Consider the following 23,932-nt stretch of genomic DNA (forward strand, 5'->3'; position numbering starts at 1 on the left):
AGGGTGGCAGCATCATGTTGTGGGGGTGCTTTGCTGCAGGAGGGACTGGTGCACTTCACAAAATAGATGGCATCATGAGGCAGGAATATTATGTGGATATATTGAAGCAACATCTCGACATCAGTCAGGAAGTTAAATCTTGGTCGCAAATGGGTCTTCCAAATGGACAATGACCCCAAGCATACTTCCAAAGTTGTGACAAAATGGCTTAAGGACAACGAAGTCAAGGTATTGGAGTGGCCATCACAAAGCCCTGACCTCAATCCCATAGAAAATTTGTGGACAGAACTGAAAAAGCGTGTGCGAGCAAGGAGGCCTACAAACCTGACTCAGTTACACCAGCTCTGTTAGGAGGAATGGGCCAAAATTCACCCAACTTATTGTGGGAAGTTTGGAAGGCTACCTGAAACATTTGACCCAAGTTAAACAATTTAAAGGCAATGCTACCAAATACTAATTGAGTGTATGTACACTTCTGACCCACTGGGAATGTGATGATAGAAATAAAAGCTGAAATAAATCATTCTCTCTACTATTATTCTGACATCTCACATTCTTAAATTGAAGTGGTGATCCTAACTGACCTAAGACAGGGAATTTTTACTCGGATTAAATGTCAGGATTTGTGAAAAACTGAGTTTAAATGTATTTGGCTAAGGTGTATGTAAACTTCCGACTGTATCTATCTCAGTTCTCCCTCTGAGTGACCTGCCTGTTGGTGGAGGAGAGGAAGAGAGGAGGATAAATAATGAAAGGGATTTATCTGCAGATCTAGATAGGAACATACATTTACTTTAATGTCCTCTGGCACTGCTCTGTAGCTAGTCTCTACTAGCCCGTCTAAAACACTCCCTCTTCTCAAGGCCCATTTTATTTTATTTAACTAGGGAAGTCAGTTAAGAACAAATTCTTATTTACAATGACGGCCTACCAAAAGACAAAAGGCCTCCTGCGGGGAAAGGGGCTGAGATTTTTATTTTAAATTTAAAAAAATATTGGACAAAACACACATCACGACAAGAGAGACGACACAACACTACATAGAGAGAGACCTAAGGCAGCAACACATTACAACACAGCATGGTAGCAACACAACATGACAACAACCTGGTAGCATCACAAAACATGGTACAAACATTATTGGGCACAGACAACCGTACAAAGGGAAAGAAGGTAGAGACAACAATACATCATGCAAAGCAGCCACAACTGTAAGTAAGAGTGTCCATGATTGAGTCTTTGAATGAAGAGATTGAGATAAAACTGTCCAGTTTGAGTGTTTGTTGCAGCCCGTTCCAGTTGCTAGCTGCAACGAACTGAGAAGACGAGTGACACATGCCATACTGTATGACAATAGCAAAGGTCCTGTTGTGTTTCACTTGCAGACCTGGGTTTAGATGGTATTTTAAATCGTTCAAATATTTGTTGCATTTGCTTTAGCCAGCCTGGAGTGCCAGATGTCTTTGTGCCTTTGCTACAATTATACTGAACAAAAATATACTGAACAAAATATGCTGAACAAAAATCTAAACGCAACATCAAGTCAAAGTGTGTTTGTCACGTGCGTTGAATACAACAGGTGTAGACCATACAGTGAAATGCTTACTTACATGCTCAAAACAACAGTGCAAAAAAGGTATTAGGTGAACAATAGGTCATTAAAGAAATAAAAACAACAGTAAAAAGACAGTGAAAAATATCAGTAGCGAGCTTATAACAGGCACTGTCGGGCTGATTTAGTCGGGCTGATTTAAGGTAGTATGTACATGTAAATATGGTTAACGTGACTATGCATATATGAGCACCAGAGAGTAGCAGTAGCGTAAAAGATGGATTGGGGGGGACACACAATGCAAATAGTCCGGGTAGCCATTTGATTACCTGTTCAGGAGTCTTATGGCTTGGGGGTAAAAACTGTTGAAGCCTTTTTGTCCTAGACTTGGCACTCCGGTACCGCTTGCCATGCGGTAGTAGAGAGAACAGTCTATGACTGGGGTGGCTGGGGTCTTTGACCATTTTTAGGGCCTTCATCTGACACCGCCTGGTGTAGAGGTCCTGGATGGCAGGCAGCTTAGCCCCAGTGATGTACTGGGCCGTACGCTCTACCCTCTGTAGTGCCTTGCGGTCGGAGGCCGAGCAATTGCCGTACCAGGCAGTGATGCAACCAGTCAGGATGCTCTCGATGTTGCAGCTGTAGAACCTTTTGAGGATCTCAGGACCCCATGCCAAATCATTTTAGTTTCCTGAGGGGGAATAGGTTTTGTCATGCCCTCTTCATGACTGTCTTGGTGTGCTTGGACCATGTTAGTTTGTTGGTGATGTGGACACCAAGGAACTTGAAGCTCTCAACCTGCTCCACTACAGCCCCGTCGATGAGAACCATACAACAATTTCAACAATTTTACTGAGTTACAGTTCATATAAGGAAATCAGTATATTGAAATAAATAAAGTAGGCCGAAATCTATGGATTTCACATTACTGAGCAGGAGCGCAGCCATTTGTGGGCCTGGGAGGGCATAGGCCCACCCAATCAGAATGTGTTTTTCCCCACAAAGGGACTTTATTACAGACAGAAATACTCCTCAGTTTCATCAGCTGTTTGGGAGGCTGGTCGCAGACGATTCCTCAGGTGAAGAAGCCGGATGTGGAGGTCCTGGGCTGGCCTGGTTACACGTGGTCTGTGATTGTGAGGCCGGTTGGACTCACTGCCAAATTCTCTAAAATGACATTGGAGGCTTATGGCAGAGAAATTAACATTACATTCTCTGGCAACAGCTCTGTTGGACAATTGCATGCTCCCTCAAAACTTGAGACATTTGTGGCAAAACTGCACAATTTAGAGAGGCCTTTTATTGTCCCCAGCACAAGCTGTCATGCTGTTTAAACAGCTTATTGATATGCCACACCTGTCAGGTGGATGGATTATCTTGACAAAGGAGAAATGCTCACTAACAGGGATGTTATTGTGCACAATATTTTAGAGAAATACTATTTTTGTGCATATGGAACATTTCTGGGATCTTTTATTTCAGCTCATAAAAAATGGGACCAACACTTTACATGTTGGTTGCATTGCACCAGGTGAGCTCAATCAAGGCCAACTAAAGTATTTTAAATGATTTTGCCCAGGTTGTTCATAGGAAGTGTGTTTTGGTATTCGTTATTTTGAAATGTCAATAATATCAAAGAGGGTAGTTACTTGCATACTTGCTAAATAGAGTCCTTCATAAACTCAGCAAAACAATAAATGTCCTCTCACTGTCAACTGCGTTTATTTTCAGCAAACTTAACATGTGTAAATATATGTATGAACATAAGATTCAACAACTGAGACATAAACTGAACAAGTTCCACGGACGTGACTAACAGAAATGGAATAATGAGTCCCTGAACGAAGGGGGGGTCAAAATCAAAAGTAACAGTCAGTATCTGGTGTGGCCACCAGCTGCATTAAGTACTGCAGTGCATCTCCTCCTCATGGACGGCACCAGATTTGCCAGTTCTTGCTGTGAGATGTTACCCCACTCTTCCACCAAGGCACCTGCAAGTTCCCGGACATTTCTGGGGGGAATGGCACTAGCCCTCACCCTCCGATCCAACAGGTCCCAGACGTGCTCAATAGGATTGAGATCCGGGCTCTTCGCTGGCCATGGCAGAACACTGACATTCCGGTCTTGCTGGAAATCACGCACAGAACGAGCAGTATGGCTGGTGGCATTGTCATGCTGGAGGGTCATGTCAGGATGAGCCTGCAGAAAGGGTACCACATGAGGGAGGAGGATGTCTTCCCTGTAACGCACAGCGTTGAGATTGCCTGCAATGACAACAAGCTCAGTCCGATGATGCTGTGACACACCGCCCCAGACTCTGACGGACCCTCCACCTCCAAATCGATCCCGCTCCAGAGTACAGGCCTCGGTGTAATGCTCATTCCTTCCACGATAAATGCGAATCCGACCATCACCCCTGGTGAGACACAACTGCGACTCGTCAGTGAAGAGCACCTTTTGCCAGTCCTGTCTGGTCCAGCGACGGTGGGTTTGTGTCTATAGGCAAGTTGTTGCCGGTGATGTCTGGTGAGGACCTGCCTTACAACAGGCCTACAAGCCCGCAGTCCAGCCTCTCTCAGCATATTGCGGAAAGTCTGAGCACTGATGGAGGGATTGTGCGTTCCTGGTGTAACTCAGGCAGTTGTTGTTGCCATCCTGTACCTGTCCCGTAAGTGTGATGTTCGGATGTACCGATCCTGTGCAGGTGTTGTTACTAATGGTCTGCCACTGCGAGGATGATCAGCTGTCCGTCCTGTCTCCCTGTAGCGCTGTCTTAGGCGTCTCACAATACGGACATTGCAATTTATTGCCCTCACCACATCTGCAGTCCTCATGCCTCCTTGCAGCATGCCTAAGGCACGTTCACGCAGATGAGCAGGGACCCTGGGCGTCTTTCTTTTTTGGTGCTTTTCGGAGTCAGTAGAAAGGTCTCTTTGTGTCCTAAGTTTTCATAACTGTGGCCTTAATTGCCTACCGTCTGTAAGCTGTTATTGTCTTAACGACCGTTCCACAGGTGCATGTTCCTTAATTGTTCATGGTTCATTGAACAAGCATGGGAAACAGTGTTTAAACCCTTTACAATGAAGATCTGTGAAGTTATTTGGATTTTTACGAATGATCTTTGAAAGAAAGGGTCCTGAAAAAGGGATGTTTTTTTGTTGTTGCTTAGTTTTCCATCAGACCTGTATGGAATGGCTTTGAGGTTTATTGTTGGTAGTGCATGGTTGGTTCTGTCAAAGCTGTGACTAAACTACATGTTTCTCATTCTTCCACTCAGCTCAACAGCTGTAGTGATGCATGCTCTCTGATGTGCTACTGTATGTTGGTCTCTTTGAGAGATGGGGTCAGTCAGATTTTGTACGCATGGTTGCACTCCACACATTACTATTGTGTTTGTGCAGACCAGAAACGGTGGGTGGTAGCTAGTGTGTTGTGCTAAGGTTGGCTCCTGTTAAGGTCTGCTCTGACTTGTCTCAGGCTGTGTCCCAAATGGCATCCTGTTCCCTATAAAGTGCACTACTTTTGACGAGAGCCAATTTGGGTATTAGGGTGTTATTTGGGACATACCCATACATTGAAGCAAAGCAAGGGGCCCTAGTCAAACCTGAGATCAGTGTTCCATTGTGTCCATGTCATAACGCCCCATGATTAGTCAATCTTACTCAATCTCCGGCCTAGCGGATCTAGAAGGTACAAGTCTCAACAGACACCTGTATGAGGGCCCTTCACCCTTCTGGCACCAATCCACTCCATCAGGGAGTGGCAATGATGTGGATAGATGGATGCATATAGAAAAACATCACCATGTATTGCTACTGTTAATGCTCACACACAACAAGAGAATTAAGAGTAATTCAATGGAATCACATGCTTTGATGATTATCCTGCTTTTTGAGGTTAAAGAACCAGTTAGGCTGATTTGTGTTTGTTCAGTTCCAGGCAGACAACTGACATCGTGTACTCTCCTGTCTTTGTCTCAACCAGGACCTGGGTTCAAATACTATTCAAAGTGTTTGAAATACTTTGTGTTTGCTCTAACCTGCTGGACTGCCAGATGGGAGTTTACTGTTTTGGGACTATTCTATTGATCGATCACGCCAAGAAAGCTCAATTAAGCTCAGATAAGGAATTTAAAATGGTATAATATTTAGAATAGTATTTGAACCCAGGTCCTGGTTGAGACAGTCAGGCATCCACGTTTTCTTTGCGTCACTAAGGCGGCCTGGAAGAAGCCATCAGACTCGGAGCAGGATTTTTTTTCCTGACAGATGAGGCTAGTCCAGACTTCAGGAGGACCCTCTTTACTGTCTGTTTCCAAACCATCATTCCGTCATTATGTTCCTCTTTGTCTCAAAGACGAGGATTTGGTTCTGGGGATTCTCATTTCGACAGTGGCCTCTTTTGCTTATGTTATATGTGTGAAAGGGAAGGATTCATATTTTTAGAAATGGTTGACTTGGAATCACTGCAAAAACAAACCATTCTGTGATGTTTCATATCTGTTGTCCTTGATCACAAATATTAATTTCTTTCTTTCTCCTCCCTGCAGCCAACCACCTTCAGCCCAACAGTGCCAAAGCAGAGACACCCCGGTAAGACCCCCCCCCCCCCCCCCGCTTCTGCTATTGGCCACCCCTCACCCCCTCAGTTCAGTCCCAGCAGTAGTCTTACTCTCTGTAGCTGTGGTGTGAATACTTGCTCACTCTGCTCCCCAGCTATGGGATATGTGCAAAGGACAAGAGGAGCCAGTTCCTACAGAACAGGAGTATGAACTCAATAGGCTCAGGGAAGAGCAGCACCAGTGTATCCAGGTGAGTAGTAGACACTCAGATGGGCAGGCCCTGAGCCTCAGCCAAGCTCTGTGGTTGGTTTCTGCCCTTCTGGGTTTGAACTGAAGCCAGCCAAATAAGGTTTAGAGTGCTCTGGTTCATTCATATATTACAGCACTTCATTATTAGTATGGTAACCAGAACATTTCAGGTCCCAAGAAAGAGCTAAAAGCTGGTACATTTATATCAAGTTTAATAAAATACTGTTTCTGAAGTTAGTTAGCCAAGAAGTTTGGAAGTATCTCTGTTTTATCTCAGACTTTTCATTGTTTCATTGATGGTTCAGCACTGCATTATTTCAACAGTGTATTTTCTATGCATTCATGCATTCACTTTGTCTCCAGTGTGTCTGAGTTGTTGGACCTATATGAAGAGGATCCAGAAGAGATCCTGTATAACCTGGGGTTTGGCCGGGAGGAGCTGGATATCGCCTCAAAGATCCCCTTGCGCTTCTTTAACAGCCCCTCTTGTGCTAAGGGCATCGATCTCAAGGTCTACCTGGAAGCCCATCTACAACGCACAGAGATGGAAAAACCCAACTATGCCCTGACAAGTATGTTAACACTCTCTGTTTGCCTCCAACTGTCTTGCTTTGTCTTTCTATTGCTCTCTTGTTCATGCATTGGCTCTCTCTCTCTCTATCTCGCTCTCTTTCCCTTGGTTTCGCACTCTCTTTTTTCCATCCCACCCTCTTCCTTCGAGCTGTGAAAACACTGTATGGCCTGGAAACACTGATCGTATCACTGTTCGCTGTCATAAAATGGTCCAGACATACAGCCATGTGCTGGCATGTACATACATGCAGACGTACAGGTAGTGATGAAAATAATGAGTTGTGGTTCTGAGTGTCACCTGGAGTGCAGAGTAGCAGTGGGATAGGTGGTATGGTGGGGATGGTAGGTGGTGTAATGCAAAATGGTGGTAGGGTTGTGGTTGGAGTGGGGTGCTGGTGGGGGGTTGGGGTTAGGATGTGGTGGTTAGGGGTAGGATGTGGTGGTTAGGGGTAGGATGTGGTGGTTAGGGGTAGGATATGGTGGCGGGGGCGGGGTAGGATGTGGTGGTGGGGAAGGGGTAGTATATGGTGGTGGTTAGGGGTAGGATGTGGTGGTGGTGGTTAGGGGTAGGATGTGGTGGTGGTGGTTAGGGGTAGGATGTGGTGGTGGTGGTTAGGGGTAGGATGTGGTGGTGGTGGTTAGGGGTAGGATGTGGTGGTGGTGGTTAGGGGTAGGATGTGGTGGTGGTGGTTAGGGGTAGGATGTGGTGGTGGTTTGGGGTAGGATGTGGTGGCGGTTAGGGGTAGGATGTGGTGGCGGTTAGGGGTAGGATGTAGTGGTGGCTTAGGGGTAGGATGCGGTGGTGGCTTAGGGGTAGGCTGCCGTGGTGGTGGGGTAGGGGTAGGATATGGTGGTGGGGTAGGATGTGGCGGGTAGGGGTAGGATGTGGTGGCGGGGTAGTATATGGTGGTGGCTTTTGGGTAGATTGTGGTTGCGGGGTAGGATATGGTGGTGGGGTAGATTGTGGTTGTGGGGTAGGATGTGATGGTGGGGTAGGATGTGGTGGTGGGGTAGGATGTGGGGTAGGGGTAGGTTAAGATGTGGTAGTCTTGTAGGTGGTGTAATAATGGATGACACACCACACATTGGCTGGCCAGCCAGAGAGGAACAGGAAGGGACACAATGGCTGGCCAGCCAGAGAGGAACAGGAAGGGACACAATGGCTGGCCAGCCAGAGAGGAACAGGAAGGGACACAATGGCTGGCCAGCCAGAGAGGAACAGGAAGGGACACAATGGCTGGCCAGCCAGAGAGGAACAGGAAGGGACACAATGGCTGGCCAGCCAGAGAGGAACAGGAAGGGACACAATGGCTGGCCAGCCAGAGAGGAACAGGAAGGGACACAATGGCTGGCCAGCCAGAGAGGAACAGGAAGGGACACAATGGCTGGCCAGCCAGAGAAGAACAGGAAAGGACAGAGAGAGGTGTGTGTGGAACATGGCCTGTTGTCTGTAAAATGCTGGACCGAGGCCCAGTAAGAAATGCTGTGTTGTAGCAGCTCTCGAGTCAGTTTTATCTTGATCTGGTCTAGATTAGCACGTTAAAGGGAGAGATGAGACTCTCTCATAAATCCCTTTTGAAGTTTCACTCCTCCCAGTTAAGTTTGTGAGAGGTTTTGTCTTCCTTTTGAGTTGTTGTTGATTTGCAGCAGCCCCACCACTAACTGAAGGTCTTGCTGTTTCTGTTTCATAACCGTGTTGATTTAATGTACAGCATACTGATCATTGGAATTATGGTGGCCCTGTGAGCTGTGACAGCCTGTGCCTTTCTGTGGCTGGAAAGCTGATTTTATTGTTATGATGCAGCTTTCGCTTTCATCATCCTCCAAATGAACTGCACCCATGAGGGCTGAATCTGCTGCTAAGAGAGACAAATATAAACAGGCTTTCTGGAGACTAGCTAGCTAGAGCCTTGGGTCAAAGAACTCAGGAGCTCATTGTTTCTATTTTGATTCTTAGTTTATCAAGTTTACTCCCTCTTTCTCCCCCCCCCCTAAACTAAAAGTTGTATTTTAATTCCAGTTTCCTCTCTCTTTCTTTCCCCCTAAAGGTCGTTTCCGTCAGATTGCGGTCCTGACCACAGTGGCCAACGAATTATTCCATCTCTACTCCCAGGTGTCGGGCCAGCCCGTCCAAAAGATCTGCAGCCTGGATGGGGAACCCCTTACCATCGTCACTCCTTCTCCTCTGAAGAGGAACAACTCAGCCCTGAACGCAGCCAAGATCCTAAAGAAGACCATCACCAAGCATAACCTTTTCGGTGGGGCAGCAGAGGAAGTCTCTCATAGCCCCACAGCCCTGTCTACTACCACAGAGAAACAAGCAGACCAATTGAGTCCAGGTACAGGGGACAGCGCCATCACTACTGACTCCGACCACAAGGGGGAGCTCAAGCAGAAGGCCTTCATGAAGAAGGAATCTACTTCTCCGGCTATGTTGACTGAGGACAGCCACTCTAGAGGCAGCACTGAAGCCCCCCTGAGCATCAACGGACACCACCCTGGAGTGAATGGAGACAGTCCCAAGCTAAATGGAAATGGCCTGGCGTTGACAGGAAGTGGAGAAAATCACATCTCGTTCACTGTCAGTGTTGTCCCTGAGGAGGCCCAGGAGGGTGACCTGAGCCTGTGCAGCGAGGCTGACCTGGAGAAAAAGCACCAGGAAATCCATCAGATGGGCCAGAGGGCCATCCGATCAACCCCAGGCGAGGAACCTAACTACAGCCTGATGCCCAACCTTCACATCGCCCACCACCACACGCAGGCCAAGGATTCCTTTGAGATGGAAGAGGTAGGAGGACCATACTCACACACGGGTTGAGGGGGGTTCAAATCTTGGCTTAGTTGTACTGTTGCACTACTCCCTCCAGTTTGAGATGGAGGTAGGACCGTCCGTAGAAACAGAGTTATGGAGAGGGGTTTCGCTATACTGCCTTCCCAGTTCAATATACAGTTTTCTTCTTATCTTCATCTCCTGGTTCTCACACTGGGCTGTTTTTTTAAAACCCTGGTTTTAGCTGTCCTAGCAGATATTGTGAAAAGCTAAGGTCACGAACTTGCGTCTATAAATAAGTAAGAACAGTAAGAGAGAGCATATGGAGGACCCTGGAGACCAAATTATTATTGTGACTCCATCTGCAGTTTGTCCCTCCTCTCTCTCCAGATCTAGCAGAATGGGGTAATAGTTACAGTAACTGGAGGGAGGGGGCTGTATGCATCAGAAGTGTGTCAGTGTAGAAGTTGCCCCAAGTGTTTTTCTGTTTGGCTTTGTTTCACCACACAATATAAGTAACTGTGGAAGCCTTATGTTCCACATACTGTAGGAATGAAGAGGATTAAGTAAGTAAAAAGTAAAATGTTTATCTATCCTCTCAGGTCCAGAGTAATGAGGATGAAGCTCTACCTGGAACTTGCAGCCCCTCTAGAGCTGGCAGTGGTGAGTCTGGCCTGCATGTTATACACCTTTATAAGACATTATAAAGGCTCATACATGCTTATAACAAGTCATAATACTTTTCAGATTGATGTAAGGTGTTACCAAACTTTCCAACGTGGATATCCACTAATATGATCAATCACTTTATTACGTTACAAAACCATATGTTCTGTTGCTGATCAGTAAAATGAGTTAACTGGCATAATCACCATCTCTCAAATATTCACTAACATTTTGTTGTCTTATACAAAGTATTTAAATACTACTGTAGTGTACTCTGATGGAATTTTCCATATTGGCCTTTTAGACAAAAAAGACACAGGTATATCCTGGCCAGTTTTGTCGACCGTCAACTAATTGTAGCACAGGTTTTAGATTAGCGATGTCAGGGAAGAAGAGAGCAGATATTTAGGGAGCATTTTGAGGATAGTGATCGAATGGTTTAATTTATCTATTATTTCTAAGAAAATTGCTACTTAGAACACATGGACCCGTGACAATCCATTATAATTGAGTGACCCATCTAAAACAAAGGGCCGCTTTCCTCAGGAACTTATACATGTTTTATTAGATAAAACCTTATATAACGACTCAGTATATTTATTTTCCTACTGACCATGATATATTAGAACATGGAGCCTTAGGGATGTGCTCTTCAGGGAATCACTATAACCCAAAATACATGGAGCTGAAGTTAACTAAATGGATGACGTCTGCCCTCTGGTGGGTAACTCTGTACTTTTTTAAATGTGTGTATAATACAAGTTGTAGAGATGGGTTGGTTGTTTAGCAACAAAACAGACACTTGCGCCACTATGGGGCAAAACAGACGGGGTTGGCTTAGATTGTTGATAACATGTTGAAAACATAAAGTTGCAGAATGAGCACTTGTCTCAAATACATCGTTACAGTTGTTGGTTAGGTGGTTCGCAGGCTAGCACATTTTAGCCATATTAGCATAGACATGACATCAGTCAGAACATCTCAAAACAAGACATGGTATCAAGAACAAGATCAAACGAGCCCCTTATGATTCACCACATGGCCGTTTCTAGCTAGCTATCTGTCCATACAGAACCATAACAACACACGGCCTTCAGCCCCATTGACACGTGCGCATAGTTTTCATGGCGTTGTCAGCAAACCCGTCTATTGTAGATGCAATGCAAGTGTGTCATATCCCTGTGTTGCAAAGATACCAATGGAACACAGATTTTTTTTACTCAGTACAATGTGTCTCGTAATTCCTATGACAATGTTGATTACTTATTTTGTTTAAACCCAGATTGATGGTCCTCATGGACGTCACCGGGACCTGGCTACGATTTTTGGTCAGCCGCGAATATTTTGCGCTGCTGCAATTGTAACCGATGTGAAATGGCTAGCTAGTTAGCAGTGGTGCGCGCTAATAGCGTTTCAATCGGTGACGTCACTCGCTTTGAGACCTTGAAGTAGTGGTTCCCCTTGCTCTGCAAGGGCCGCGGATTTTGTGGAGCGATGGGTAACGATGCTTCGTGGGTGACTGTTGTTGATGTGTGCAGAGGGTCCCTGGTTCGTGCCCGGGTCGGGGCGAGGGGACGGACTAAAGTTGAACTGTTACACAAAGGTGTAAAAATATATATATACTGAACTTAATGCGCCACTTAATTCATAGAGCTGTGGTTAAATGAATCTCCCGAAGTCATCCAGCCGTTATGATCAGGGTTGTAGTGCTGCTGGAGCGCAGCACTTCTCAGAATGGTGCTGTCTAGCAAGATCACTTAATGATGAATTAGTAATCTACATAACACACCGAATATGCTAGCATAATGTCAGGCTACTGTTATACCAAAACACCATGTCATTTCTTATGACAATTTAGGATGATTGTGCTGAAATGTTGAATTTTTTCTCATGCGGAGCTGTGTTTAACTCCATCTGCTCTAAAATGTGATTAGTTCGGCTGGGTAGCCACCCTTGCGTCATTCAAGAAGATCCAAATGCATATTCCCATGAAACTGGTTGGGATCAAATGGTTGGTTGGCATGCATGCAGCATGGCCGTTTCACCTGTAAAACGTGAAGAATTAGGATTCACGATTTACATTAATGATGGCATTATTTATGATAAGGTAGGCCTAATTTGGTGTTTTAGATTTTTTTACATTTACATTTTCCTTTAGCCATTTACAGTATGTGTAGGCATTGGCAATCATGCAATTTGGATGATGCATTGTATGTACAGTACCAGTCAAAAGTTTGGACACACCTACAAATTCAAGGGTTTTGTCTTTATTTTTACAATTTTCTACATTGTAGAATAATAGTGACGATATAAAAACTATTAAATAACACATATGGAATCATGTAGTAACCAAAAAAGTTAAACAAATCAAAATATATTTTAGATTCTTCAAAGTAGCCACCCTTTGCCTTGATGACAGCTTTGCACACACTTGACATTCTCTCAACCAGCTTCACCTGGAATGCTTTTCCAACAGTTTTGAAGGAGTTCCCATATATGCTGAGCACTTGTTGGCAGCTTTTCCTTCACTCTGCGGTCCAACTCATCCCAAACCATCTCAATTGGGTTGAGGTCGGGTGATTGTGGAGGCCAGGTCATCTCATGCAGCACTCCATCACTCTACTCCTTGGTCATATAGCCCTTACACAGCCTGGATAGTCCCATTAAGCGCAAAGCAGATGGGATGGCGTATCGCTGCAGAATGCTGTGGTAGCCATGCTGGTTAAGTGTGCCTTGAATTCTAAATAAATCACTGACAGTGTCACCAGCAAAGCACCATCACACCTCATCCTCCATGCTTCACGTGGGAACTACACATGTGGAGATCATCCGTTCACCTACTCTGCGTCTCACAAAGACACGGAGGTTGGAACCAAAAATCTCACATTTTGACTAATCAAACCAAAGGACAGATTTCCACCGGTCTAATGTCCATTGCTCATGTTTCTTGGCCCAAGCAAGTCTGTTCTTCTATTGGTGTCCTTTAGTAGTGGTTTCTTTGCAACAATTCAACCATGAAAGCCTGATTTCACACAGTCTCCTCTGAACAGTTGATGTTGAGATGTGTCTGTTACTTGAACTGTGAAGCATTTTTTGGGCTGTAATTTCTGAGGCGGGTAACTCTAATGAACTTATCCTCTGCAGCAGAGGTAACTCTGGATCTTCCTTTCCTGTGTCGGTCCTCATGAGAGACAGTTTCATCATAAAGTTATTGAAATTTTCCGTATTGACTGACCTTCATGTCTTAAAGTAATGATGGACTGTCGTTTCTCTTTGCTTATTTGAGCTGTTCTTGCCATAATATGGACTTGGTCTTTTACCAAATAGGGCTATCTTCTGTATACCACCCCTACCTTGTCAGAACACAACTGATTGTCTCAAACGCATTAAGAAGGAACGAAATTTAGTTTTGATGTCTTCACTATTATTCTACAATGTAGAAAATAGTAAAAATAAAGAAAAATTCTTGAATGAGTAGATTTGTCCAAACTTTTGACTGGTACTGTATATTCTAAAATAATTTAAACAATAGGCTTCATGTCAGTACCAACTTTCATTCAGAAATGCTAGTTTAATAATAATAATAATAAAATGCCGTTCCCGTAGGCTACCTAAACAAACAGCACTACACCACTGGTTATAATAAATGTAAAGCAATTGACATGTGTGGTCAACTGATAATTGGGACAGCGTCATGGTGCTGCTTTGCGACAAGCATGGAAACTCATCTTGATAAATCAATCACGGACAGATTTTTGTTTTCAGTGAATCTCTGTTTGGATATTTGGTCACAATTAGGCTGGCAAATGTTAGCTACATTGAGGTGAGTGCTCATGATCATTAGTTAAGCAAATGAAAGCAATGCAGATTTTCTCTACACACAGATAATTAGGCCTATTGCCTAGCTGATGAGCTTCCCTGATATTTCCTGAACTTTCCAATACTTTTCTGATGCATTTCAGACACTTAGCCTACTGATGCGAATACAAGTCATCAAAGGTCATAAGGCCTACATTGTTTCAATAACAATATAGCTGAAACAACTATTGGATTCATTGATTTACTGAATTTACTCTTTTGTAATTGTAGGCTAGGTTACTTGCTGATAATTTTAAATATTATAGTAACAGTAGGCCTCCTACACCATAAGCTCTAAATCAAATCAAATGTATTTATATAGCCCTTCTTAGATCAGCTGATATCTCAAAGTGCTGTAAAGAAGCCCAGCCTAAAACCCCAAACAGCAAGCAATGCAGGTGTAGAAGCACGGTGGCTAGGAAAAACTCCCTAGAAAGGCCAAAACCTAGGAAGAAACCTAGAGAGGAACCAGGCTATGAGGGGTGGCCAGTTCTCTTCTGGCTGTGCTGGGTGGAGATTATAACAAAACATGGCCAAGATGTTCAAATGTTCATAAATGACCAGCATGGTCAAATAATAATAATCACAGTAGTTGTCGAGGGTGCAACAGGTCAGCACCTCAGGAGTAAATGTCAGTTGGCTTTTCATAGCCGATCATTGAGAGTATCTCTACTGCTCCTGCTGTCTCTAGAGAGTTGAAAACAGCAGGTCTGGGACAGGTAGCACGTCCGGTGAACAGGTCAGGGTTCCATAGCCGCAGGCAGAACAGTTGAAACTGGAGCAGCAGCACAGCCAGGTGGACTGGGGACAGCAAGGAGTCATCATGCCAGGTAGTCCTGAGGCATGGTCCTAGGGCTCAGGTCCTCCAAAAGAGAGAAAGATAATTAATTAGAGAGAGCATACTTAAATTCACACAGGACACCGGATAAGACAGGAGAAATACTCCAGATATAACAGACTGACCCTAGCCCCCCGACACATAAACTACTGCAACATAAATACTGGAGGCTGAGACAGGAGGGGTCAGTAGACACTGTGGCCCCATCCAATGATACCCCCGGACAGTGCCAAACAGGCAGGATATAACCCCACCCACTTTGCCAAAGCACAGCCCCCACACCACTAGAGGGATATCTTCAACCACCAACTTACCATCCTGAGACAAGGCCGAGTATAGCCCACAAAGATCTCCGCCAACCCAGACAGGAAGACCTCGTCAGTGACTCAACCCACTCAAGTGACGCACCCCTCCTAGGGACGGCATGGAAGAGCACCAGTAAGCCAGTCTAAAGGGGTTACTGACCACAATCAATTTAATTAATAATAGTGTTGATTATTTGGCCTTGGCGAGAGCACAACGAATGTAAGAAAACAGCGCTGCAGGAAGGGGTGCTGGAAGTGCTGCAGATGAATTGAAATACATTTGCCAAATTATATAATTACTCTTGTCTCTATAAATAAATGACATAAATGAAAATACTACACCAGCATAATTTAGCCACAGAGGATCAATAGCTTATTCATAAAAAATAGCTGTAGATTGTGTTTTGTCACATTTATGAGCGCATAGGCCTAGTTAGTCTACAGTCGGGAGTCCTGCAATTGGGCAGCCCGCGCGGTAGCAGAGAGAACAGTCTATGACTAAGGTGGCTGAAGTCTTTGGCAATTTTTAGGGCCTTCCTCTGACACTGCCTGGTATAGAGGTCCCGGATGGCAGGAAGCTTGGCCCCATTGATGTACTGGGCCGTACGCACTAGCCCTGCCACATCCGATGAGCGTCGGAGCCGGTGTAGTGCGATTCAATCTTAGTCCTGTATTGACGCTTTGCCTGTTTGATCTCTCTCTCCCTATCTCCATTACAGAACAACAACTGAGAACAACCAGCCAGCAGTCAGACAGTAGTGGTTTTGCAGAGGGCCCCTCTACTGATGGCTCAGCTAACAATTTAAAGGTACAGGAGAGCGCTGACAGCTGTGATTGTGAGACCATGCTGATGTCCTACGCTGGGGAGGTGACCACTCCTCTAGCCCTTGAACACCCTGCCTTTGAGAGGCTGCAGTTAAAGGAGGAACAGGAGGAGGAGGCTGTGCAGACACCCTCTGTCCTACAGAAACACCTTGAGGAGGACGGGAGGGGGAGCAAGAGCCCTATTGGGGAGGAGGAGCAGCGGCAGGAGGTGCCACAGTACACCTTCCACCAGTTACCTAAACCAGGAGATAGAGGAGTGGCCCAAGATTTGGAGCAGGACCAACAGCATAGCACTGCTGAGGAAGCTGCTTCTTATCCTGCCTCTGAGACTCCTCAGTCAACTCCTGAGACTTGCCATACTGTTGAGGCTGATCTTGATACGGCTACAGTGCCTGGTCCTACAGAAGACCATGGCTCCATCCTGGCCCCTGACTGCAGCTCCTCTGGTGCCCCAGCCAGGGAGGGTGTGCCTGACAGGGTGGAGATGGAAGCCAGGCTCTCCAGCCCTAGCCCCAGCTGCCCCATCCTCAATGCCTCAGCCAGGGTCCACGGGGCCCTCTACAGGGCCCAGCAGAGGGCCATGTCCCCAGGCCTCCAGGGCGCCTGCATGGAGGGGAAGGTGACAGTGAGGGATCTGTTCAGGAGAAGAGCCCCCCTGACGAGGTCCCGATCCCTGCCTACCTCCCTCCTCAGCCCCTCCCGTGCGGTCTCCTCTGTCAGGATCCAGTTTGGCCAGGAGACAGTCAGGCACTGCACTCGGACGGTCTTTTCCTACCGATACACCCCAGAAGTGGAGGAGGAGGTGCAGGTGGAGGAGGAGGTGCAGGTGGAGGAGGAGGTGCAGGTGGAGGAGGAGGTGCAGGTGGAGGAGGAGGTGCAGGTGGAGGAGGAGCAGGTGGAGGAGGAGCAGGTGGAGCTGGAGGTGGGGTCCATTGTGGAAGAGGAGGTTGCGGAGGAGGGGGTTCAGAGGAGAGGCAGCTTTTGCTCTATCTTAATTATCAACAGAGAGGCCGAGCGATCTCATGGCCCCGGGCTACAGAGAGATGGGGATCTGAGAAAGCTTCAAGGCAGAGTTCCCCCTTACCCCCTGGCCATCCCCCGCCACCTGACCCGCTCAACCATCTCACTGCACAGCCCCACTCCTGAGTGGGGAGAGAGACCTCTGGTGGAGCACCACCGTGCCTGGAGCACCTGCAGCGTACCTAACCTCACCCAACGTAACCTGGCACAGCATAACCACCCTAACCTGAACCACTTCAATAACCATAACCTCACTCAGCACAGCAACCCTAACTTCAACCTCACCCAGCACAGCAACCCTGATTTCAACCTCACCCAGCACATCAACCCTGATTTCAACCTCACCCAGCACAGAAACCCTGATTTCAACCTCACCCAGCACAGAAACCCTGATTTCAACCTCACCCAGCACAGAAACCCTGATTTCAACCTCACCCAGCACAGAAACCCTGATTTCAACCTCACCCAGCACATCAACCCTGACTTCAACCTCACCCAGCACAGCAACCCTGATTTCAACCTCACCCAGCACAGAAACCCTGATTTCAACCTCACCCAGCACAGCAACCCTGACTTCAACCTCACCCAGCACAGCAACCCTAACCTGGCGCACTTCAATTACCCTAACCTCACCCAGCACAGTAACCCTAACTCTAACCTCACACAACACAACCTAGCCCAACACAATAACCCTAACCTCCCACAGCACACAGCCCACAACTTACCCCATCATATGGCCCCTAACCATTCTCACCAGAGTCCTCCTTACACTAACAACATGGGCAACACCCTTCCACACAACTTCCCACACAGCACACACTACCCCTTTTCCCCGTACAGCTCCTCCTATAATACCCCGCCCCATAGCGACCCTTTCAGTTCACCTTACTATAACTACCACGGTAACCCATATAGTGGGTCCTACAGCTACCTACACAGCAACACTCATTATACTGCCCATAGCTCTTACTCTAACCCATCACACACACCTTCCAAACTGCCTCCACATCTCTCTACTGCCCCCTATGGAGAACCATACAGTACTCCATTCCCTGGCCACCGTCATCTGTTTCCTTACCCCCATGGAGTTGATCCTATGGGGGCAGCCCCTAATTCCCACCTTCCACCAGCCCTGTCTACCACTGAGATGCAGCTCAGACGGGTCCTTCATGACATCAGAGGAAGTGTACAGAACTTGGCTCAGGTGAGACAAAACTACTACACACTACTGTAAGTTGCTTTGGATAAAAGCGTCTGCTAAATGGCAAATATAGTATAGTAGTACATATGTGTTCTATAACTTTCTGCAAGGCTCTTTGCAGTTTTAACAACTAACACTAGCCATCCCACCCATAATGCAAGCAGAGACATTTGCACACTAGTTTATCAGTGACTAAGTATTTGATCTGTGGTTTCTCTGCCCTCAACAGAATTCATCAGAATGCAGAGCAGACATTTTCAATCCTCAGAGATCTGCCCAGCCACTGTTTGAGGTATTCACTCACCTGACCTGCCACTCTTAAAGAAATTAAATCCATGATTACCAATTCTGTCCTCCAACCTCTCCTGGGGTGTGTCTTGGGGGTTGGGAAATAGGTCAAAGACAAATCTCTGTGGCCTTTTGTCAATTTGATTTGCTCAACTTCTGCGTCCACGCTCGGCGTGGATTAAAATGCACTTGTATGAAATGACTCTCATTCTCCATTCGCACTTCATCAGGCACATGTTTACAGGGGTGGATCCCAAAGTAAATGTGTAAAGTGATAAAAACAAATGAGGTTAGTTGTGCAAGACATATAATAGATACAATTATAAGTAGCATATTGTTTCTAAACCTGTGCATGCTTTTCTCCTCCGACAAAACGAAAGCTGATTCAAAGGGGGCGTGGCAGATATCAAAACTCTTCCGTGAAGGACTCAGGTAGATTACACATTACTGTCCTTGATGAAAGGTGGCTATCGAAGAGGGGAGGACAGTCTTCCGTTCGTGTGACACTCGTCGACCACTTATCTGTTTCTGGGTCGCGGAGGAGAGACTACAGAAGACAGTTTTTTGCCCAAATGAAAATCTCCCTGTGTCTCTGTGACAATAGACAATAAAGTAATCTTCTTCGTTGTTCTCCCCCCCCCTCCTATCCTCAGACCTCTCTCCAGAAGGAGCTGCAGGCTAAGAGAAGGAGTCTGAATGTGTTCCGGACCCAGATGATGGATCTAGAAGTGTCCCTGATGAAACAACAGGCGTTAGTCTACCAGCACCTCAGTCACGACGAGAGGTAGGCTAGAGGCCCTCGGACACGGATGTTAGCAGAGTCTGTGACAGACAGACATGCATACATGCAAGTGTCTTAATTGGGCGTTGGGCCACCACGAACCAGAACAGCTTCACTGCTCCTTGGCAAAGATTCTACAAGTGTCTGGAACTATATTGGATGAATGCGACACCATTCTTCCACAAGAAATTCCAACATTTGGTGTTTTGTTAATGATGGTGGAAAACGCTATCTCAGGCGCCGCTCCAGAATCTCCCATTAGTGTTCAATTGGGTTGAGATCTGGTGATTGAGGCGGTCATTGCATATGGTTTACATCATTTTCATGCTCATCAAACCATTCAGTGACCACTCGTGTCCTGTGGATGGGGGCATTGTCATCCTATACAGGCATAGACATGGTAGCAAAATGAATGGCCTGTCCAGCATTTTTATACATGACCCTAAGCCTGATGGGATGTTAATTGCTTAATTAACTTGGGGATCACACCTGTGTGGAAGCACTTACTTTCAATATACTTTGTATCCCTCACTTAAGTTTTTCCATTATTTTGCCAGTTACCTGTACACACATGGTAACAGTGGTCTCTTTCTGTATGTGATTGCCAGGCAGGAGGCGGAGCAGCTGCAGGGCCTGCGGTCAGCAGTGAGACGGGAGCTGAAGGAACTAGAGCTCCAGCTGGAGGATCGGCTGCTGACCTTGAACGAACAGCTCCGCTCTGCCAGCCACCACAGTCTCTACCGCCACCGCATGGTCGGTACCTGAAACTACACCTGGAAACACACACACACACACACACACACACACACACACACACACACACACACACACACACACACACACACACACACACACAGACCGGACTGGACCGACTGATACTCTCTCGCACTTTCTCTCACTCATAACTCCTAAACATGTTGGATAAATGGTTTGTCATAACTCAGTTTGCTCATGGCACCTACTGTGGTTCCTCTGGGTTCTTCTCATTTGACATGACATCAGGCTGCATGTACATCACTACTCTTGTGTTTGTTGTTTAGCCACCCATCATATCATCCCGTACCTCTTCTTTAATGTAACATTAGTGTGGTTGATATTTATCTCTCCTTTCTCCTGTACGGTATGAAGAGCGGTCACAGCATGTACAGCCTGTCTAACAGTTCTGCTCTGAGAGCTATGGAGCCGGTGAGTACCTGCAGTGGGTCTGGGCTTTTATTTTCTAGGTTGTTCTTCCTGTAATGGTGTGTGTTCTATTAATAGAAATATAATGAACTTGCTTTCACTTCCTTGTATTGTTATCGTCAATATGGCTGCACGTCCAACCGTCACAGAACATTCACATGAATAGGAATGTCTGTTCTTGGAATTCTAATTCTACAGTGCATTCGGACCCCTTGACTTTTTCCACATTTTGTTACTTTGCAGCCTTATTCTAAAATTGATTTAAATGTTTTTTTCCCCTCATCAATCTACACACAATACCCCATAATGACAAAGCAAAAACAGGTTGGGTTTTTTTGGGCACATTTGATCAAATAAAAAAAACTGAAATATCACATTTACATAAGTATTCAGACCCTTTACTCAGTACTTTGTTGAAGAACCTTTGGCAGCGATTACAGCCTCGAGTCTTCTTGGGTAGGACGCTACAAGCTTGGCACACCTGGGGAGTTTCTCCCATTCTTCTCTGCAGATCCTCTCAAGCTCTGTCAGGTTGGATGGGGAGCTTCGCTGCACAGCTATTTTCAGGGCTCTCCAGAGATGTTCAATCCGGTTCAAGTCCGGGCTTTGGCAGGGCCACTCAAGGACATCCCAAAACCACTCCTGCGTTGTCTTGGCTGTGTGCTTAGGGTCATTGTCTTGCTGGAAGGTGAACCTTTGACCCAGTCTGAGGTCCTGAGTGCTCTGGAGCAGGTTTTCATCAAGGATCTCTCTGTACTTTGCTCCGTTCATCTTACCCTGGATCCTGATTAGTCTCCCAGTCCCTGCCACTGAAAAACATCCCCACTGCATGATGCTGCCACCACCATGCTTCACTGTAGGGATGGTGCCAGGTTTCCTCCAGACATGATGGTGCCAGGTTTCCTCCAGATTTGATGCTTGGCATTCAGGCTGAAGAGTTCAATCTTGGTTTCATCAGACCAGAGAATCCTGTTTCTCATGGTCTGAGAGTTCTTTAGGGGCCTTTTGGAAAACTCCAAGCGGGCTGTCATGTGCCTTTTACTGAGGAGTGGCTTCCGTCTGGCCACTCTACTACTGAGGCCTGATTGATGGAGTGCTGCAGAGATGGTTGTCCTTATGGAAGGTTCTCCCATCTCCACAGAGGAACTCTGGAGCTCTGTCAGAGTGACCATCAGGTTTTTGGTCACCTCCCTGACCAAGGCCCTTCTCCCCCGATTGCTCAGTTTAGCCATGCGGTCAGTCTTGGTCTTGGTAGTTCCAAACTTCTTCCATTTAAGAATGATGGAGGCCACTGTGTTCTTGGGGACCTTCAATGCTGCAAAAATGTTTAGGTACCTTTCCCCAGATTTGTGCCTTGATACAATCCTGTCTCGGAGCTCTACGGACAATTCCTTCAACCTCATAGCTTGGTTTTTACTCTGATATGCACTGTCATCTGTGGGACCTTATATAGACAGGTGCGAGCCTTTCCAAATCATATCCAATCAATTTAATTTACCACAGGTGGACTCCATTCAAGTTGTGGAAACATCTCAAGGATGACCAACGTAAACAGGATGCACCTGAGCTCAATTTTGAGTCTCATAGCAAAGGGTCTGAATACTTATTTTTAATACATTTGCAAAAATGTAAAAAAATAACTGTTTTGGCTTTGTCGTTGTGGGGTATTGTGTGTAGATTGTTGAGGATTTTTTTTTATTTAATCCATTTTAGAATAAGGCTGTAACGTAACAAAATGAAAAATAAAGGGAAAGGGTCTCAATACTTTCCGACTGTTTTACTTGTCGCACTTCACTATGTGTCATGCTTGTGGTTTGTGTGGTTTCTCCCTCCAGATGTCGAACCTGCTGATGGAACCGCTGTACCTGCAGACAGAGCTGGGCTACGAGGATGGGGCAGAGAGCAGACCAAGCATGGCACCCACCCCGAGCTCAGGCCGCTCCTCCAGGTCAGCCAGTCCAATGAGGTCCTCCGGATGTCACCCAGGCTCCTCCCACACCCCAGAGCTGCCCCTCCCAGGCCCCCAGAAGACAGAGGTGTACCGAGCGTCCATCTCCCTCACCCCAGCCCCCCCTCCACGGCCTGGTGCCTCCACAGGGTTCTCCCAGGGCCAGATCAGTCCTCTAGATGCCCAGGACCATGCCATAGAACAGGCACTGACAGGAGAGCAACATCCAGAGGATCGAGCGCAAGGAGAGGAAGAGGGCAGAGGAGGAAGAGGGGCAGCTGTAGACCCTCACCTGCTAGAGGAGAGGGGTAGGGAGGGAGGAAGAGGAGGAAGATTAGGTGTAGGAAGGGCAAACAACCCCCAGCTACAGCAGCTCATCAAGGAGGTAAGTGAGCTCAGTGTGTTCTAGGATTCTATTTTAGAATAAAGGTCAACATTGAGATTGTATTCTATTTTAGAATACGGGACAACATTAAGATTTGTCCTTCACTGAACTATGAGTGCTCAAATTGGACCATGCCCGGTGCCTGCCAGTATTTGTGTTTGAGGTGCAATAACAATGCCAATATCGCCCAGGACATGTTTTATTATGTCCTTGGCTAACGGACAAGGTTACTACATCCATATTGAAAGACGATTCCGCTCAGGAAAAATCATTCACTGAGCTGATTTAAGCGCTTGGCATGGACCACATTTTGAAGCTTCAAAAGGAAATTGGGATTCCACAGGAACCTATGGATATAACTTAGGACTACTTCTTAGTCAGTGGCCTGATGTCAGTGTTTGGCAGGGCTTTAAAGATGGAATCTGAAGTAAGGGGAAACGACACCACTGGCCTCCCGACCGCCGTTGTTATTGTTTTTTTTGCCAGGCTGAGGAGCGTCGTGCTGCATGGTAAAACAAATTCTGTATATATTGTGCTCTTTTATTGTGCGAAAATTGATGTCCGAGGGGAAAAAACAGCATTCGTTGTTTGGAGTAACTTGTTGTTGTAATGTTGCAAAGGAAAATAGCAGTTTCACCATTAAGGATTCCAGCTTTAGTTATTTTGAGGGATGAGAGATGTGTGTTTTGTGTTTCACAAATCTAAGTTTAAAATCAACTATTTATGAAGCCCTTATTACACCAACAGAACAGGGTGTACTGCCAATCCTGGGTTGTGTTCATTAGAGCACTCTGTGGCAAAACGTTATGCAACGAAAAACCAGCATTTCTTATTGGGCAAGTTCTGATACTGTAGCACCTCCTTGTTTCACTCAGTTTCTGAGCATTTCCTTCTGTTTGAGTGTAGTCAATGAGTTATTATGTCCCTTCC

At 46.1% G+C, this 23,932-nt stretch overlaps 1 protein-coding gene across 4 annotated transcripts in view; it reads left to right on the plus strand.

The window, feature by feature from the left end:
* Positions 1 to 23,932, plus strand: part of LOC120058364 (protein ITPRID2-like) — a 36,212-nt gene that overhangs the window by 5,913 nt on the left and 6,367 nt on the right. For 3 of the 4 annotated variants that reach the window (XM_039006979.1, XM_039006977.1, XM_039006976.1), the window contains 11 exons: positions 6,102 to 6,144; positions 6,268 to 6,363; positions 6,726 to 6,934; positions 8,984 to 9,723; positions 10,308 to 10,368; positions 16,092 to 18,421; positions 18,648 to 18,710; positions 19,360 to 19,490; positions 20,096 to 20,240; positions 20,616 to 20,672; positions 22,505 to 23,002. In XM_039006979.1, coding sequence (XP_038862907.1) covers positions 6,320 to 6,363; positions 6,726 to 6,934; positions 8,984 to 9,723; positions 10,308 to 10,368; positions 16,092 to 18,421; positions 18,648 to 18,710; positions 19,360 to 19,490; positions 20,096 to 20,240; positions 20,616 to 20,672; positions 22,505 to 23,002 — 4,278 coding nt within the window. In that variant the 5' untranslated portion in view covers positions 6,102 to 6,144; positions 6,268 to 6,319. Of the gene's footprint in view, positions 1 to 6,101; positions 6,145 to 6,267; positions 6,364 to 6,725; positions 6,935 to 8,983; positions 9,724 to 10,307; positions 10,369 to 16,091; positions 18,422 to 18,647; positions 18,711 to 19,359; positions 19,491 to 20,095; positions 20,241 to 20,615; positions 20,673 to 22,504; positions 23,003 to 23,932 lie in introns of those variants that run through there. The other variant, XM_039006978.1, reaches the window with a different exon arrangement.

This window comes from Salvelinus namaycush, chromosome 13 (assembly GCF_016432855.1).
Source record: "Salvelinus namaycush isolate Seneca chromosome 13, SaNama_1.0, whole genome shotgun sequence".
NCBI classification, from domain to species: domain Eukaryota; kingdom Metazoa; phylum Chordata; class Actinopteri; order Salmoniformes; family Salmonidae; genus Salvelinus; species Salvelinus namaycush.